Raw genomic sequence first — 17,298 nt, forward strand, 5'->3', positions numbered from 1 at the left:
GGCTGAGAAATATTCCATCATATGGATTCATCACATTTTGTTTATCATTCATCAGTCAGCGGACACTTGGGTTGTTTCTGCTTTTTGGCTGTTATGAATAGAGCTGCTATGACATTTATGTAGAAGTTTTTGTACTCAGGTTTTCAGTTCTCTTGTTTATATATATGAGTAGAATTGCTATGTCTATGGTAACTTTATATTTACCTTTTTGAATAACTGCCAAACTGTTTTCCAAAGTGGCTACTCCATTTTTTACTCCCACCAGCAACTTATGGCTTTCCAGTTTCTCCACATCCTCACCAATACTCATTATTATCTGTCATTTTGATTATTGCCATCCTAGTATGTGTGAAGTGGTATCTTGTTTTGGTTTCAATTTGTATTTCCCTGAGGACTGATTTTGAGCATCATTTCATGTGTTTATTGGTTATTTGTATTCTCTTCTTTTAGAGAAATGTTTATTCAGATCCCTTGTCCATTTTTTAAATTGGAATATTTGTCTTTTGGGGGGATGAGTTCTATATATTCTATGTACCTAACCCTTAACAGATAAATAATTTGCAAAAATCTTCTGTTTTCTGGGTCATCTCTTCACTTTCTTGATAGTGCCCGTTGGAGCACAAGAATTTTAATCCTGATGAAGTCTAGTTTATGTGGTTTTTTTTGCTTGCTTGGCTCTCCTAGCTTAGAAACATTGCCTAATCCAAGGTTATAAAGATTTACCCATGTTATCTTCTAAGTTTTATAGCTTTAGCTTTTACACCAAGGTCTTTGCTCCATTTTTGAGTTAATTTTTACATACATTGTGAGTTAGGGTTCAGCTTCATTCTTTTGCATGCAGATATCCAGTTGCCCAACACTAGTTGTTGAAAAGACTATCCTTTCTTCTTTCTTCCATAAAAGAATTGATCATAAATGTGAGGGTTTCTTTCTGGATTCTCAATTCTGTCCTATTGATCTACACATTTATCTTTATTCCTAGTACCATGCTGTCTTGATTAGTGTAGCTTTGTAATAAATTTTGAAATCAGGAAGTGTGAGTCCCCTACTGTGTTCTTCTTTGTCAAGATTGTTTTGGCTATTATGGGTTTCTCGCATTTTCTTAAGTGTTTTAAGATCAATTTGGAAAAAAAACAAGGTGAGATTTTGATAATGATTGCATTGAATCTAAGATCAATTTGGGGAGTATTACAATCTTTACATCGTTAGGTATTCCAGCTTACGTCTTTCCATTTCTTTAGATCTTTCATTTGTTTCATTGAAGTTTTGTAGTGTAATAAGTATATTAGTCTTACACTTGGTCATGGTGTATAAGCCTCTTTATATGTTGCTGGATGTGTATTTTTTATTTTGTTGAGGCTTTGATATCCATATGCATAAGGGATATTGAGCTGTAGGTTCCTTTCTTGTGATAACTTTATCTGATTCTGGTATCATAGAATAAGCCTCATAGAATAAGTTGGGAAGTGTTTTCTCCTCTGTTTTATTTTGGAAAAGTTTGTCAAGTATTGGCATTAATTCTTCTTTAAACATTTGGTAGAATTCACCAGTGAAACCATCTGTCCCTAGGCTTTTCTTTGTAGGAAGATTTTTGATTACTATTTCAATCTCTTGTTATAGGTCCATTCAGATTTATTCTTGAGTTAATTTCAGTTATTTGTGTTTTTTTAGGTATTTGTCCATTCATCTAATTTGTTGGTGTACAATTGTTCCTAGTTATTCTCTTATAATCCCTTTATTTCTATAAGCTTGGTAGGTCCTTTTTATTTCTAAGTCAATAGTAACGTTCCCTGTTTCATTTATGGGTTTTTTCTTGGTCAACCTAACTAAAGATTTGTCATTTTTGTTAATCTTTTCGAAGAACCAAGTTTTTGTTTCACTGATTTCTCTGTTTTTTGTTATTGTTCTCAGTTTTATTGGTGTCCACTCTAACATACTATTTCCGTTTTTCTACTTGTTTTGGGTTTAGTTTCCTCTTCTTTTCTCCTGTTTTGTGAGAGTTTTTATCATGACTGGGTGTTGGCTTTTGTTAAATACTTTTTCTGATTCAGTTTATATGACCAAGTAATTTCTCTTCTTCAGCCTGTTGATAGTGGTGAATTATATTGATTATTTAAATTTTGAACCAGTCTTGCACAACTTGAATAAATCCCACTTGGTCATGGTGTGTAATTTTTTATACATTGCTGGATTCAATATATTAAAATATTTTGCAAAATTTTTTGGTCCAAGTTAATGAGATATATTCTGTAGTTTTTTAAATAGTCTGTGATTATTTTTTTAGAAAAATTTAGTAGCATATATATGTAACATAAAATTTACCATTATAACTGTTTTAAAGCATACAATTGAGTAGCATTAATTACATTCACAGCGATGTGCCACCATCATCATCTATTTCCAAAACTTTTTCATCACCCCAGAGTCTCAGTAATCATTAAGCAGTAAGCCCCACTCCCCCTTGCTCTAGTGCCTTGTAATCTCTAACCTACTTTCTGACTCACTGAATTTGCCTATTCTAGACATTTCATGTAAGTGGAATCACAATATTAGTCCTTTGTCGTCTGACTTATTTCACTCAACATAATGTTTTCAAGGTCCATGCGTGTTGTAGCATGTGTCAGAACTTCATTCCTTTTTATGGCTGAATAATATTCTGCTGTATTTATACACCACATTTTATTGCTCCATTCGTCTGTTGATAGACAGTTTATCATACAGATCCTGTTGTGGGCTATGGTTCCAATAACCAGCTTAATTTTCAGAGCCCTGGTGGTGGTATTTTGGTCTGCTTGTTTTGTTTGTTTTGGCCACATTGCGTGGCATGCGGGATCTTAGTTCCCTGACCAGGGATTGAACCCACACCCCCTGCAGTGGAAGTGCAGATACTTAACCACTGGACCTTCAGGGAAGTCCTTGGTCTGCTTGTTTTGTGTGGTGCCTCTGGTGCTCCCACTGACCTTGGCTTGTGCTAGGGATGACGGAGCACAGTAGGGTGAGCTTTAGTGTATTAGTGATTTTCTGTTGCTTGTTTAGAGTAATTGCTGGTTCTCAGCCATTCATTTTGTAACAAGTTTGCTGATCTTTTTATATAAATTAAGCACTTTAGGATAAAATTAAAATTATGGTATTTTATCATAAGCTATAACATTAATTTTGAAAAACATTTGTGACTCACCATTTTAGATGTGTGGTGTATGTCCAACACATCTGAGTCACGTAAAACTATATTTTGAGTTTTAGTAAACAACATGGACACAGCCTTTCTTTAGGAAGTTGGTAATAATGAGTGGTCTTGATGAAATTGGAATTTGACTTATGAATTCCTTTGCACTGTTAATGTGGGAAAAAGATAACAAAGTAGGTGTATATTTCTTCTTTCAGATAAGAAAATTAATGAGGAAGGAAACAAGGTTCCAGTCATAAAGTATCTTTATGGATAGAAGGGACCCATACAAACCTAGTCCAGAATGTTTAAAAATATTTGTTCCTGAGCCTTTTGTTGAAATAAAATCCTGAACAAGTGTAACTATAAAAGAGACACGTGCGCTTCCCTGGTGGCGCAGTGGTTGCGAGTCCGCCTGCTGATGCAGGGGACACGGACTTGTGCCCCGGTCCGGGAAGATCCCTCATGCCACGGAGTGGCTGGGCCTGTGAGCCATGGCCGCTGCGCCTGCGCGTCCGGAGCCTGTGCTCCGCAACAGGAGAGGCCGCAATAGTTGAGAGGCCAGCGTACTGCCAAAAAAAAAAAAAAAGAGAGAGAGAGAGAGAGACATTAATATCATTAACAATAATTAATTCTGAGATAGTAATGCCATTATTTTAACCAATATCTTTTCTTCCGTTTTCCAGACTGTGCTAGATGACAAGCAAACCAGAAACTATTTACAGGTTGTGATAAGAGTTAAAATAGGGCATGGATAGAGGGGACAGGGAGTGGCTTGGAGCAGTCACTGGGGGTCCCCTCTGAGGTTACTGTTGAGGCTGAGACTTGAAGGGGGAGACACCAACCATGAGAAGAGCGTTCCAGGCAGGGTGGCTCTTTGACGCAGGATTTGGGAGTCCTTTCAAGTCCTGCCTGTGTGCCCCTTTCTTCTCCTCTTGGTTTTTAAAAAAATCATGGATTTCCCTAGTCCAGCCTCCTCCCCTCATGTGAGGAAACTGTGAAGGCCAGAAAGTAAAGACTTGATGGTGACAGCCTAGGATCCTGATGCCCGGTACACACCTCCGCGCCCCCATACGTACGCCCAAATGACATGTATTCCTACTAGCTGTTTACAACATTCATTGTTTTCATGAATTATTATAAAAGATGTCTGGAAACAAGCATTGTATCTAGTCATCATTTGCAGTGTTCAGAAAAAAGAATCTCTACCTAAAAGAAAAAAAAAATCCTAATTATAGTAGAGAAAGATTTGCCCTTAAAGTGAAGATATTTTTGTCTTATAAATGTCATTCTTTACTAAATGAGATAGGAAAGTAAACTCAATTTCTGATCTTCTGTTTTGAAAGTAAGTGGTAAATAACTGACACACTGAGATTTTTTTGCTGAAAATAAATGTCTTTGTTACTCTCAGACATCATAGTGATATGGGTGAAAATGAGGAGCTTAAGGTAGGTCTTACCATGCCCAGTTTCACAGAGTAAATGCCAATAGAATCATAAAAGCTAGAACTAAAACCTCTTGTGTTTATATGTCCTCCTTTCCTCCCTTGTTATTGGAAATACATGGCTGATTTTTAAAATTAGGCTGCTTGAAGGTACTGTTGGTTGTGAGCATTAGTGTCACTTTACTTTGAAAGTAAATAGTTATGAGTTTAGAAGCGTAGGTTCTGGGGTCCCGTTGCTGAAATTTATGGCCCCTCTCTAGCCACTTTCTTGCTGAGTGACTTCGAGCCTAACCTCGCTGTGCCTGCTTATCTTCGAATGGAATCCATAAAGTCTATGTCATAGGGTTAGTTTGAAGTTTAATAATACAGTGATTGATAATTATTAGATGGTTTTTTTTTTTTTTTTTTTTTTTTTTTGCGTTACGCAGGCCTCTCACTGTTGTGGCCTCTCCCGTTGCGGAGCACAGGCTCCGGACGCGCAGGCTCAGCGGTCACGGCTCACGGGCCCGGCCGCTCCGCGGCACGTGGGATCCTCCCGGACCGGGGCACGAACCCGCGTCCCCTGCATCGGCAGGCGGACTCTCAACCACTGCGCCACCAGGGAAGCCCTAGATGGTATTCTTATTTCTGATACATCAGATTGCTGCTTTAACTGGGGAACATTGAGACAGTTTGGGATTCCTTTAGAGTGTAAAATAAGGGACAAAAATTCTTGGGAGAGGAAGTAGCTGTCACTTGTGATTTCAAATCTAGAGATATGGAGATATGTGAACTTGACTTGCTTTGGTTACTTTTTGTAATGTATAGCTTAATAACAGTTAACACATTAAATGATTAAGTACATATTCTGTTTTTCTAGGCATATAATTTGAAGTTACTATGATTGATCATTTAAAACAAAATACTGTAATTTGTTTTATGCCAGAGTTGAATCCTGTTCATTTCTACATATTTTAAGGAAAGCTGTTGATGTATAACACAATATTTCCCTTTCAGGACTTTATAAAATAGCTGCCGCTCTTAATTTTTTTCAACTAAGGTAATTCATGTTTTTGGTTTTTTTTAAAGCTCCTAATTAAAAGTACAATATACCCAAATTATATTACTGCTTTTCTTTCTTTAGTAAAATTCTCATCAGTTAGAGAAAGGTCTGATCTAGCTTGATGATGGGAACTTATGTGATGGTCATATCATAACTCTATTAGCAGGCACCAAATATAGCACATTTCTGTTACTTTTTTTGGTCTGTTTTCTCTGCTAACTAGATGGAAAGCGTCTAACCGGGAGCTGGACTTTTTGTCTGTACATTGTGAGCATCTGACTGTTCAGTTAATGCTTGTTCATTGTGTTCTTACATCAGTAAATCTGTGGTCAACAGGAGTATAACAAAAAGGTTTTCTGGATCATCTAAAATTTCACTTTATGTTAAAAGGGTGGGGGAGGGGATGAGAAATGGGATGGGTGAGCTGGGCAGAGCCTTTTACATTCACAGTCCTTTTTTCTTAATGGTTTATCACTTTATTTGGAGACGTTTTTGTGTACTCCACATGTACTCTATGTCAGTAATTCCGTTGGAGCCAGTAGCTCTGAACTCACTTTTGAAATGCAGCTACAAGCTGAGACTAGAGGTAACCAGAAAGAGTTCGTTTGTATCAATGTGTGCAAATACCAGTACTCATACCTGAGCAGAAAGGTGGGATTTCATTCACGCACTCGGTGTTACTGAATGTTCTCTATGAACGAAGAACTGGTGGGGAGTGAGCAGGGTAGAGCAAGTTGGAGCTGTGGTTGAAGAGAAACACAAGAAATGGAGGACAGGGCTTTCCCAAAATAAAATCAGGTTGTGATTAAGAGAATAAGAGGAAATCGATGCTCAGCAGGCAGGAAAGACACCATCCTAGTAGGTGAAGTGATCTAATTAGCTGGCATCTCATCTGCTGCGTGACTTTCAGCTTTGGTCATACTGAAAAAGCCAGGTACGTGGGATTAGACAGCAGGCTTCTTCATGGACTACCCAAAGACCAACAAAAAGGAGCCAGTGAGGGTCATGTTAAGCCAAGTGAAGCACCATTGTTTCATGGGTTTTGAAAAATAAGCTTTTCATTTTAGAACAGTTTCAGATTTATATAAAAATTCTAAATATAGTGCAGAATTCCCATATACCCCCCACCCAGTTTGCCCAATTATTAACATCTCACATTAATATGGTACTATTTTTGCAATTAATGAACCAGTATTAGTATATTATTGTTAAGTACAGTTCATATTTTATTCAGGTTTCCTTAGTTTTTACCTGATTTCCTTTTTCTTTTTTAGAATCCCATCCAAAATAGCATATTACATTTAGTAGTCATGTCTTCCTTAGGCTCCTCTGGTCTGTGACAGTTTCTCAGACTTTTCTGGTTCTTGATGACCTTGACAGTTTTCAGGAGTGTACTGGTCAGGTGTCTTGTAGAATGTCCCTCAGTTGGGATCTGTGTGATGTTTTTCTCATGATGAGTCTGGAGTTGTGTGATTTGGGGAGAAAGACCACAGAGATAAAGTGCCATTTTTGTTATGACATATCAAGGGTACTGTCCACATGACTTTTCCCTGTGGATATTGACCTTGATCATCTGACTGAGGTAACATTTTTCAGGTTTCTCCATTGTAAAGTTACTCCTTTTTTCATCTTTTCCATACTGTTTTCTTTAGGAGTCACTATATGCATCCCATGCTTAAGGAATGGGGGGGGGGGAGTTATGTTCTACCTTCTAAGTAGAAGAGTTTCTATATAAATTGATTAGAATTCTTCTGCCTGAAAGTTTTGTCTCTTCTCCCCAATTGTTTATTTATTCATTCATTTATTTATACCAGTATGGACTCATAGATATTTATTTTATACTTTGGGTTTTAATCCAGTACTGCTTGACTTATTTTACTGCTCAAGTTGTTCCAGCTTTGGCCATTTGGGAACACTTACTGTTAACTCTTACATCTGTTTGACATCTTCCCATCAATGTAAGGCTTTTTTTTTTTTTTTTTTTTTTTTTTTAAAAAGCACTTTCTGGCACAAGTTGCTCCCATTTCATCTTGTGTATTTCCTGCCCCAGTCCTAGATTCAGCCATTTCTCCAAGAAGCCCCAGTTCCTTTTATTGGGGAATGGTAGTAGAGCCCAAGATCTAGGTGCTAGATGTGCTTTTTGCTACTGGGTTGTAATACATGTGTGTATACTAACCTGTTTATATGCACATCTGTAAATATTTCTATATGCACCCATCTGTATCTGTATTAAGCTCAACATGAGTTTGTACTGATGTTGCCAGCTCTAATCCATTACCACATAGATTGTTCTGGCCTCCTTGCCTGGCTTTTGTGTAAACTCCTATTCTGACAGTGAGAAATCTCTCACCATCCACCATCCATATATTTAATTGTTCATTTCCAGTGTACATGTATAGCAGTGTCAGGATGGTTAACCCAAACCCCTGTGGAAGATAACTTTATGAACTAGAGATAGTGCTTATGTACAGTTTCTGTTGCCTTTAGTCTTACAGATTCCACTCATTTCCAAATTACTTAGCTCAGCACCTTTCCCCACTCCACCGTATTTCAGGGAGATGGTTTCATACCTTTGCTATGTAGCTAAATTGTTTTGTCATATTCTGTAGTCTATCTTGGGATTCCTTATCTCCTAAATGATTTTTTTTTAATTGCATACAGTACATTCACGCTTTGTGCTATAAAGTTCTGTTTTTGACAAATGCATAGCGTTAATTGCATCTAGCATTACAGTATCATACAGAAGAGTTTCACTGCTTTGAAAAATTCCCTGTGCTTTACTTATTCCACCCTTCCTTTCTCTCTCCAAACCCCTGGCAACCACTGATCTTTTTACCATCTCTATAGTATTGCCTTTTCCAGAATGGCATATACTTGAAATCATAGAGCATGTAGCCCTTTCTTTTACTTTTTATCACTGATATTCTACTGTATGGTTAATCTACATTTGTCTCTTTATTCAGCTATTGAAGGACATCTTGATAGTGTCCAGTTTTTGATGATTATGAAAAAAAAGCTGCTATAAGGAATTGCTTGCAGATTTTTGTGTGGACATAAATTTCCAAATCAGTTGGGTAAATATTCAGGAGCACAATTGCTGGATTGTATGGTAAATGTACGTTAGCTTTTTAAATACCCTGTCTTTGCATTGTACTCAGTTTCTTGGAATGGAATAATCTCCTTTTGCCATTCTCCTTGCCCACTCCCCCACCAAGTCAGTTCTGACCATTGATCCCAGGGCCTGCCATCACTACAAATGAGCAAGTGATAGAGAACTTCAGCTTACCATTTTGGGGAGAAATAAAATCCTCTAGTGATGTTTCCTATATGTTTATGTTATTTTCAGTTAATCTGTCAGTGAAAATAACCAGCTGCATCTAGTTGAATTTTACTGTTTTGTGCTTTCTGGCAGTATAGCAGGAGCAAATATTTTGTGAGTGGCTTACATCGCCTGTAGGTTGTTAAAAATACTTTCTAATTGGGTTGTATTGTTTTGGTTTCATAGTTACTAAAATCCTGAAGAACTAGTCAGATTTTTCTCTTCAACCATCACCATCAAGCAGTATATTTTCAAAATATTAAGTTGTAGTAATTAACTTTAAAAGATTTTATTTAAATGAAATTTATGTTCCCGTTAAGTGATAATATGTTTTGTTTCCTTCACAGCATTTATTCAGTCGGAGAGCATAATAGAAGTACTGCGTTTTGATGATGGAGGGCTTCTACAGGTAATTTTATTTTAAGGTTGAAGAATTATCTCAGTGTCAAGCCTTGAATAACATCTGATTATTGTTTTTCTTTTAAAACGTAACTGGTTCATGTGAAATACATTTTATGAGCTTCCTATGCAGACAGGGCAGTAGAGTCATTGGTAATAATAAAAACCTCCTTAGCTATATGGATTACCTTTTAAATAAAATAATTCTGGGGGATGTTGAGAGGTTAGGTGGGGAGAGTCAGATCAGGAGCAGTGGAATTGGTGGTAAGCTCTATTAGTACGGAGCCGGTGAGTGAAATGCTGAATTTGGATGTTGGGCCTCAAAATATTTATCTGGAAGAGAACTTCTCCAGAGGATATAAGTTCTGCAGATTTACATCTATATCATCCTTCCACTAGCCATTCTAAGCCATGTCTTTATATATATTATACATAAAATTAGAACGTGTAATCTGATAAAAATCCTATTCTGCCTTTCAGACGTAGCTCACATATCACTGTGAAGCCTATTTTAGTCTTCTCAGCTAAAAAGCAGTTCTAGAATTTCAGAGCTGAAAGAGTCAGTAAAAGCCATCTTAACCAACCCTGATTTTTGTGGCTGATTTTCTCCTTGCAAACTTTTTTCATATTCTATGCTTGTCTTACAGTACTCACCACCTTTGTAATAATAACATGTGTTTTTAAATACTATGTTATTTGATAGCATGGCTGATAATTTTTTTATTCATGTTATATTCAGGGGAAACCAAGGTTTAGATTAAGAAAGTTGCCCACGATGCCATGACTTTGCAGTAATGGCATGCCTATTAGAATTCTGGTCTTCTCACTCCAGGTGTGCATATTAGTCTCTTTGTTACATGATGCTGCCTATGATGTATTTGTTTACTTACTTATAACTAAATACATAACTTAAATAGTTCTCCTGTAGCTTATAATAAAGGCAGGAAAGTGAAAATTAAAGTTAGATCAAGGCAATAGAGAAATAATTCCGCTAGGGACTTGGAATAAGTTTTCTCTTTGTGTTTTAGCATAAATTTAGATTTCAGACACTAAACCAAACAAAGTAAGGAAAAAAGTGATGGGTTATAAGGTTCTTTTTCTCTGACAATGAAGCAAATAAATGTTTCGGATGAAAACTTTTTCCCTGTTTCTAAATTTTTAGATAAACTTATTATTCTACTTTTACAAAAGAAATGTTGAGAAACACAGCAGGCAGTGGCTGCATGGTACTTGCAGAAAGTTTTTGTATGGCTTTTTATATTTTAAAAGTGAATAACAACTGAAGATATATAATGATCTCTAGTTTTGTAAAGCTACCTTCCTAGAAAATGATCTTAAGCCTCTTGTTCTAGTTCTTTAATCTGTTGCAAGATGAGAACTTGGAGAACCTATAGAAATGACTGTTTTAAACATCTCCCTTTTGGTGATTTGCAGGATCTAGAGAGCAGGCAACTCAGGACTGAATTTCTAAAAAATTCTCTGAGTGTAGTTATCCTTTACTGATTGAAAAAGGATTTATTATGTCCTTCAGGAACTAGACATCTAGGTTGCAAGTTGATGATCCATTTTGAAAATTCTGAAGCTTGACGTGTGTTTTTGCTGGGGGAGGCTGTCATTCCACGTCTAAAAGGACTTGGGTGTGGAAGAGCTCGTCCGCGGGGATGTCATTTGCTCATCCTCTTCGGATCTGCTGAAATGCTTGGACCGGAGCTTGGGGGAAGCCTCAGAGTTCTATAGCTAAGGTAATTTTAGACTGGAGTGTTAAGGGCAGGTATTACCGCTGGTTACCTCAGCGACAGTGAAACCTCACTAAGCCTCCTGCGGAATGCCCAATGTTGAGATGCTATATATAGTGGACTATATATCTGCAAGTAAGAGAACACAAGACCCCTCTGAATAGAAATTTATAAAAATCATTCATTTTAATGTTGAAGAATATTTCCTAGGAACAACTGTTTTGATTTTGACATAATGTCATTCTTCCTGGCGATAATTTGCCAATAAGTTCGGCTATTTCTTAAACAGCTCCTGGTTTCTTGTGATTAGAAGAGAAGTATGTTCATGTAGCATTTCCGTGGCAGAATATATATTGGGTTTCTCCAAATTAAATTAAAGCTAAAGCAGGGAGAGAGTCAAATCAACAGCCTTGTATTACATTATTTAAAATTAGAATTTTGCTTGAGAGCATTCGTTCCCAGATTGTGGAATTTATGTTACATTCATGTGGCTTGGCTCATGGTGATTTTTTAAGTCCTAAAAATTAATTGATGATAAGTCAGTAAAAATTGTAAAAACATTAAAAGTTTGCTAGAAAGTTTAGACTTGATTTCCTATTTTATTTTTAAAGAAAAGGAAAATGAGGATCATAGACTATTCAGTTGCTAGAGCGAGAATCCAGCATCCAATAAGTACCCAGCTTCCTGGGTACTTCCAGAGCTCTTTCCACAGTATGATGCATGTGCATTTCTTTCCAGTGCATTCCGTGCATTATCACTAGTAATATTAGGATATGATTAGAAATCGTAGCAATCCTCTTAGCCCATGTTTTCTTTAGTTGGTGTTTTGACCTCCTGCTTGGCAAGGCTAGTAAGATTTGGTATATAGAACATAGGAAGCTGAGTCAGTTCTTAAGGTGAGCAGACACTGAGGATTTTGCCTCAGGATCTTGCCGAGAACCCCAGCTGACACATATAATAAAGGATATCTATTAAGGAGGAGGGGTGTGGAAAAAACTATGGTAAACAACATACTTAACAGTGAAATGCTGAAAGTTTTATCTCTGAGATGAAGAATGGATCAAACAAAGATGCCCACTAAATACCACTTATATTCAACATCATGCTAGTTGTAGGCAATAAAGTAAGACAAGAACAACTACTGAAACTCGCACACTTAGAGCCTGTGCTCTGCAACAAGAGAAGCCATAACGATGAGAAGCCCGTGCATCGCAACAAAGAGTGGCCCCCGCTCACTGCAGCTGGAGGGAGCCTGCACACAGCAACGAAGACCCAACGCAGCCATAAATAAATAAATAAATAAATTTTAAAAATAAATAGAGACAAGAAAAAGAATTAAAAACTAAAAGGATTGGAAAGGAAGAAAAAAGTGTTATGCACCTCAGATTATGATAGTTTATGGAAGTCATCCAAAGCATCTACAGATAAGTTACTAGATTCAATAAGCAATTTAGCAAGTTTGCAGGATAACAGTTGATACATAAAAAACAACTGTATTTCTACATTTATGTTGAGCCGTATGAATTATACCACTTCTATAGATCAGAAAAGGCAACAGAGTCTAGCCAGACTCACACATATATGGATACTTGATTTATGAATAAAGTGTCACTGAAGAATATTGGGGAAAGAAAATATTGGGGAACAGTCAATAAAGGGTGCTAGGACAAGTGAATATCTATATGGGAGAAATAAAACTTTGACCTCACACCAATAACAAAAATAGTATAACTATTTTGGGACTCGAGTCTTTTGAAGGCTTATAGCTTCAAGCGGAAGGCTTGAGGTAAATTAAAATTGCTGATAAGAGTAGTACTGACTTTTCTTTAATCTTTCATCTTTTTGTTCCTCAGAATCGAGAATTTCCACTGTCTTATCTTCAAGTTTATGCTTCTTTCTTTTGCCTGCTCAAATCTGCCTTTGAATTGTTCTAATGAATTTTTCATTTCAGTTTTTGTACAATATTTCAGTTTTGCAAGGTGAATAACTTCTAGCGATTTAGTGTACAACATGACTGTAGTTATAATACTGTACTGTATACTTGAAATTTGCTAAGATAGTAGTTAATTGCTCTCACCAAAAAGAAGAGTATATGAGGTGATCATTTCACAATGTATATGTATATCAAAACTTCACATTGTACACCCTAAATATAAACAATTTTTATTTTCCAACTATACCTCAGTGAAGCTGGGGAAAAAAGAAATTAAAAAGAAAATTGAGCTGAAAATACAAGAACTAAAGTGAAAAATTCTCTATGCTGAGGAACAGAAAGATTAAAGAAAAGTCAGTAGAGCCTAAGACCATCAAGTGAACCAGCATATGCATTGTGGGAGTCTTGAAAGGTAAAAAGAGAAAGAGACACAATACTTGAAGAAATAATTGTTGAAAATGTCACAAATTAATGAAAGACATGAATATAAGCATCCAAGAAGCTCAGTGAACTCCAAGTAAGATGAACTCAGAGACTCATACTGGGACATGTTAAATCAGACCTTAAAAAGGCAAAGAAAATCTTGAAAGCAACAAGAGCAACGGGACTCATCACATAAAAAGGATCCTCGATAAGTTATTAGATTTCTCATCACAAACTTTGGAGACCAGAAGGCAGTGGACCCATATATTCAAAGTATTAGAAGGAAAAAACTATCAACCAAGAATCCCATAACTGGCAAAACTGTTCTTCAAAAGTGAGGGAGAAATTAAGACATTCCCAGATAAACAAAAGCTGAGGAAGCGCATTACCATTAGACCTGCCTTGCAAGAAATGCTGAAGGGAGTCCTGCAGGTAAAAATGAGAGAACACTAGACAACAATGTAAAGCCATATGAAGAAATAAAGATCACAATAAAAGTAAATACAGGGGCAGTTTAAAAGTTGGTAATATTGTAACAATGGTTTGAAACTCCACTTTTTGTTTTCTACAAGGTTTGAGACTAATACATTTTTAAAAAACTAGTGTAAAAGCAAGGATTATTGTCACTTTGTTTTGTAACTCCACATTTTGTTTTCTATATAATTTAAAGACTAATGTACTTAAAAGAATTATTAGTTTGTCTTTGGATACAAAAAGAAGAAATTCTGTGACATTAACAACCAGAAGAAGTAGGGATGGAGCTGTAAAGAAGTACACATTGAGTGTGATTGAGTTAAATCTGATAAAAATTCAAATTAGAGTGTTATAACTTTATGATGTTAGATTAATCCCCATGGTAACCACAAAGGAAATAATAGGAAATACACAAAATGAATTTAAACATTTCACTACCAAAAAATCAACTAAACCAAAAAATGACAGGACTATAGGAAATGAGGGATGAAAACAGTATAAGGCATATAGAAAACAAATAGCAAAATGACAGAATTAAGTATACTATTGAAGCTGAGCTGGTAGGAATTCAAACAAGTTTGTTGTAGATTTAAGATATAAATTATAATCTCCAGGGTAACCACTAAAAATATTGTAAAATATACATAAAAGGAAATGAGTGGCCAACTTCAGCTTGTGTAAGCTAAAAGAAGTCAGTTTTAGGCATATACAGTCTTATCAAGGGTATGTCAGGAATTCCCTGGTGGTTCAGTGGTTAGGACTCCACACTTTCACTTCTGAGGGCATGGGTTCAATCCCTGGTTGGGGAACTAAGATCCCGCAAGCCACAAAACCAAAAAAAAAAAAAAAGGATATGTCATAATAAGTGTGTAATAATTACAGATAAGAGCACAAGATTTGAATTCTGACATATACTGTTTGATCCTGGACTGGTAAATATAATTTGCATGTCTCCAGTGTATTAAGAACTGCAAGGACCACTAGAGATAGAGACAGTTGTGGCAGTTATGCACTTTGAATTATAATGTAAGGAGATGTTATTACAAATGAAAATTAAATTATTGATATGTCTTCATAAAATTCAGCTTACAGTAGGGTTTTCAGTCTTGGCAATATTTATATTTTGGACCAGGTAATTCCTTGCTGAGAAATGAGGAAAGAAGACTGTTTTATGTGTTGTAGGGTGTTTAGCAGCATCCCTGGCCTCTACCCTCTAGATGCCAGTAGCTCTTTCAGTTGCAACCATCAAAAATGTCTCTAGACATTGCCAAATGCCCCGGAGGACAAAATTGCCCCCAGTTGGAACCACTAGGTTATAGGGATAAACTTATATATTATTTTTGTGATAAGAGAATTTAATACTGTTTGAGAATATACCACATACTTATTTTTGCAGGGTCTTTTCCATTTGAGTGGAAGAATAGTTCATTTTCCTCCTTTATATTCCTTTGGGGTGCTCTGTGAGAGAGACTGTGCTCAGACTGGTCTGGAATGTGGAGCCTAGCAGTGAGCTAGGCTGAGACTGGAGCCCTTAAATGCAACAGAAGAATGGAGTCTGAATTGTGGGTGGGAATTGTGCTTATCTTTGTAGATGCACAGTGAAAAGATCATTTGCAATATGTCAAACGTTACCAACTTTAAGTATCTGTGATTCAGCGAAGTTTACTTTGAAATATTGTAGGTATGTCTTATATTTGATAGAAGATACAGAAATACATGGCACAGGCATTTTCTAGGGCCCTGAGTACTCCTGACAGGCCCTTATCTCTGAGCATAAAGTTCAAAGGTTTCCACTAATCACATGGTGAAATAGGAAATCTCAGTCTCTTCTAGGGATTGCTTCGTAGTTTGGTGAGCTGACCATCTTTTCTCATATGATTACTGGCCATTTATTTTTCTTTAAGTGATTTGCCTACTGTTCTTTGCTATATTTCAATCACAGTATTCTTTTCTCCAGTTTCTTTATTTTTCTTTCTTTTTGCTGTTCAGTTATAAAATACTTACATAAATAGCAGATCTTTTCATTGTTACTAATGTAACCCTTTTTTTGCTTGATTTTTCTCTTCTTTTCTGGGGGTTGGGGTGGGAGGAGGTGTTTACCTTGTTTATTTTTGCTCATTCTTCGGCTTTCAACATTTTTGAATCATTTTGTGTTAGGTATTTACAGTCTATAGTTGGGCTTTGTTTTTTCAACATGATCCTTTTGTCTTTCTTAATAGATGAGTTTATCTCATTTAATCATGCTATATATGTGTTTAATCTATTCCATCTAATTTTTATGCTTTCCTTTTTGTTTTCTCTCAATTTCGGGGCTTAAGTTTCAGATACATATTTAAGATATGTTTAAAACTTCATTTCTCAAATTACTTCAGAAACAAAATAGTGTCTATTGTGATCTTTCCTTTTCTCTCAATATTTAGGGTTGTGCTGAGATTTTTATTCTTATTATAGTTAAATGACTTTTCTATTTTGTGGCTTATACTTCAAAAACAACATTTACTTTCTGCTTTTCTAACCTTATTTCCACAGTTCCTTTACTGTATCTGCTTATCTTTCACAAGACAGCTTCCTCATTTGCAATTCTTCATGAGTAATCATCTTGGCCAGATTGTCTTCATGAAGATATTTTTTTCCCCTCCAGAAAGTATACATGGGTGCTACACTTCCTGAGTCTCCTTTCTGTCAGCTCCAGATGGGGACCACAGTTTGGCATGTCCTAGAATTCTTAGGTTGTACTTTTTATTGAAGTAAAAGTGACACACATTAAACTGTGCATGTTTAAAGTGTACGATTTGAAAAGTTCAACATACTATACACCTGTGAATGCATTACTGCAATCAAGATAATAAATATATGTATCCATGGCCCCCAAAAGTTTACTTGTGACCCTTGGTAATCCCTCTACCCTCACTCTCCATCTCTAGGCAACCACTGATTTGCTTTCTGACACCATCAGTTTATACTTTAAATCATTTTATATAAATGGAATCATGTAGAATGTACTTTTTGGGAATTTGACTCAGCATGATTATTTTAAGAGTTCTCGATGTTGTTGCATGTATCAGTAGTTTGTTCCTTTTTCCCCATCCAAATGTTATTTTCTGTTCTTTTAAAAATATTTTTTCTAAAATAATAAATATGTAATAGAGAAAAAGAAAGGTTCCTAGTCTTTGAGTTTACTCTTTTTTTATTGCTGAGTAGTATTCTACCGTTCTATCCCATACCACAATTCATGTGTCACTTCATCTGTTGATGGAAATTTGGGTTGTTCCAGTACTGACCTCTTACAAATAAAGCTGCCATAAACGTTCATGTATAAGTCTTTGTATGGACTTATGCTTTTGTTTCCCTTGGGCAAATAT

The 17,298-nt window shown here is 36.1% G+C and overlaps 1 protein-coding gene across 4 annotated transcripts in view; it reads left to right on the top strand.

Annotated features, from left to right (window-relative positions):
• TMEM131 (transmembrane protein 131) overlaps positions 1 to 17,298 on the top strand; it is a 189,768-nt gene that overhangs the window by 44,445 nt on the left and 128,025 nt on the right. For all 4 annotated transcript variants that reach the window (XM_059078456.2, XM_067007149.1, XM_059078457.2 and 1 more), the window contains exon 2: positions 9,319 to 9,380. In XM_059078456.2, the coding sequence (XP_058934439.1) occupies positions 9,319 to 9,380 (62 nt within the window). The remainder of the gene's footprint in view (positions 1 to 9,318; positions 9,381 to 17,298) is intronic.

Source organism: Kogia breviceps, chromosome 11 (genome assembly GCF_026419965.1).
Source record: "Kogia breviceps isolate mKogBre1 chromosome 11, mKogBre1 haplotype 1, whole genome shotgun sequence".
NCBI classification, from domain to species: Eukaryota; Metazoa; Chordata; class Mammalia; order Artiodactyla; family Physeteridae; genus Kogia; species Kogia breviceps.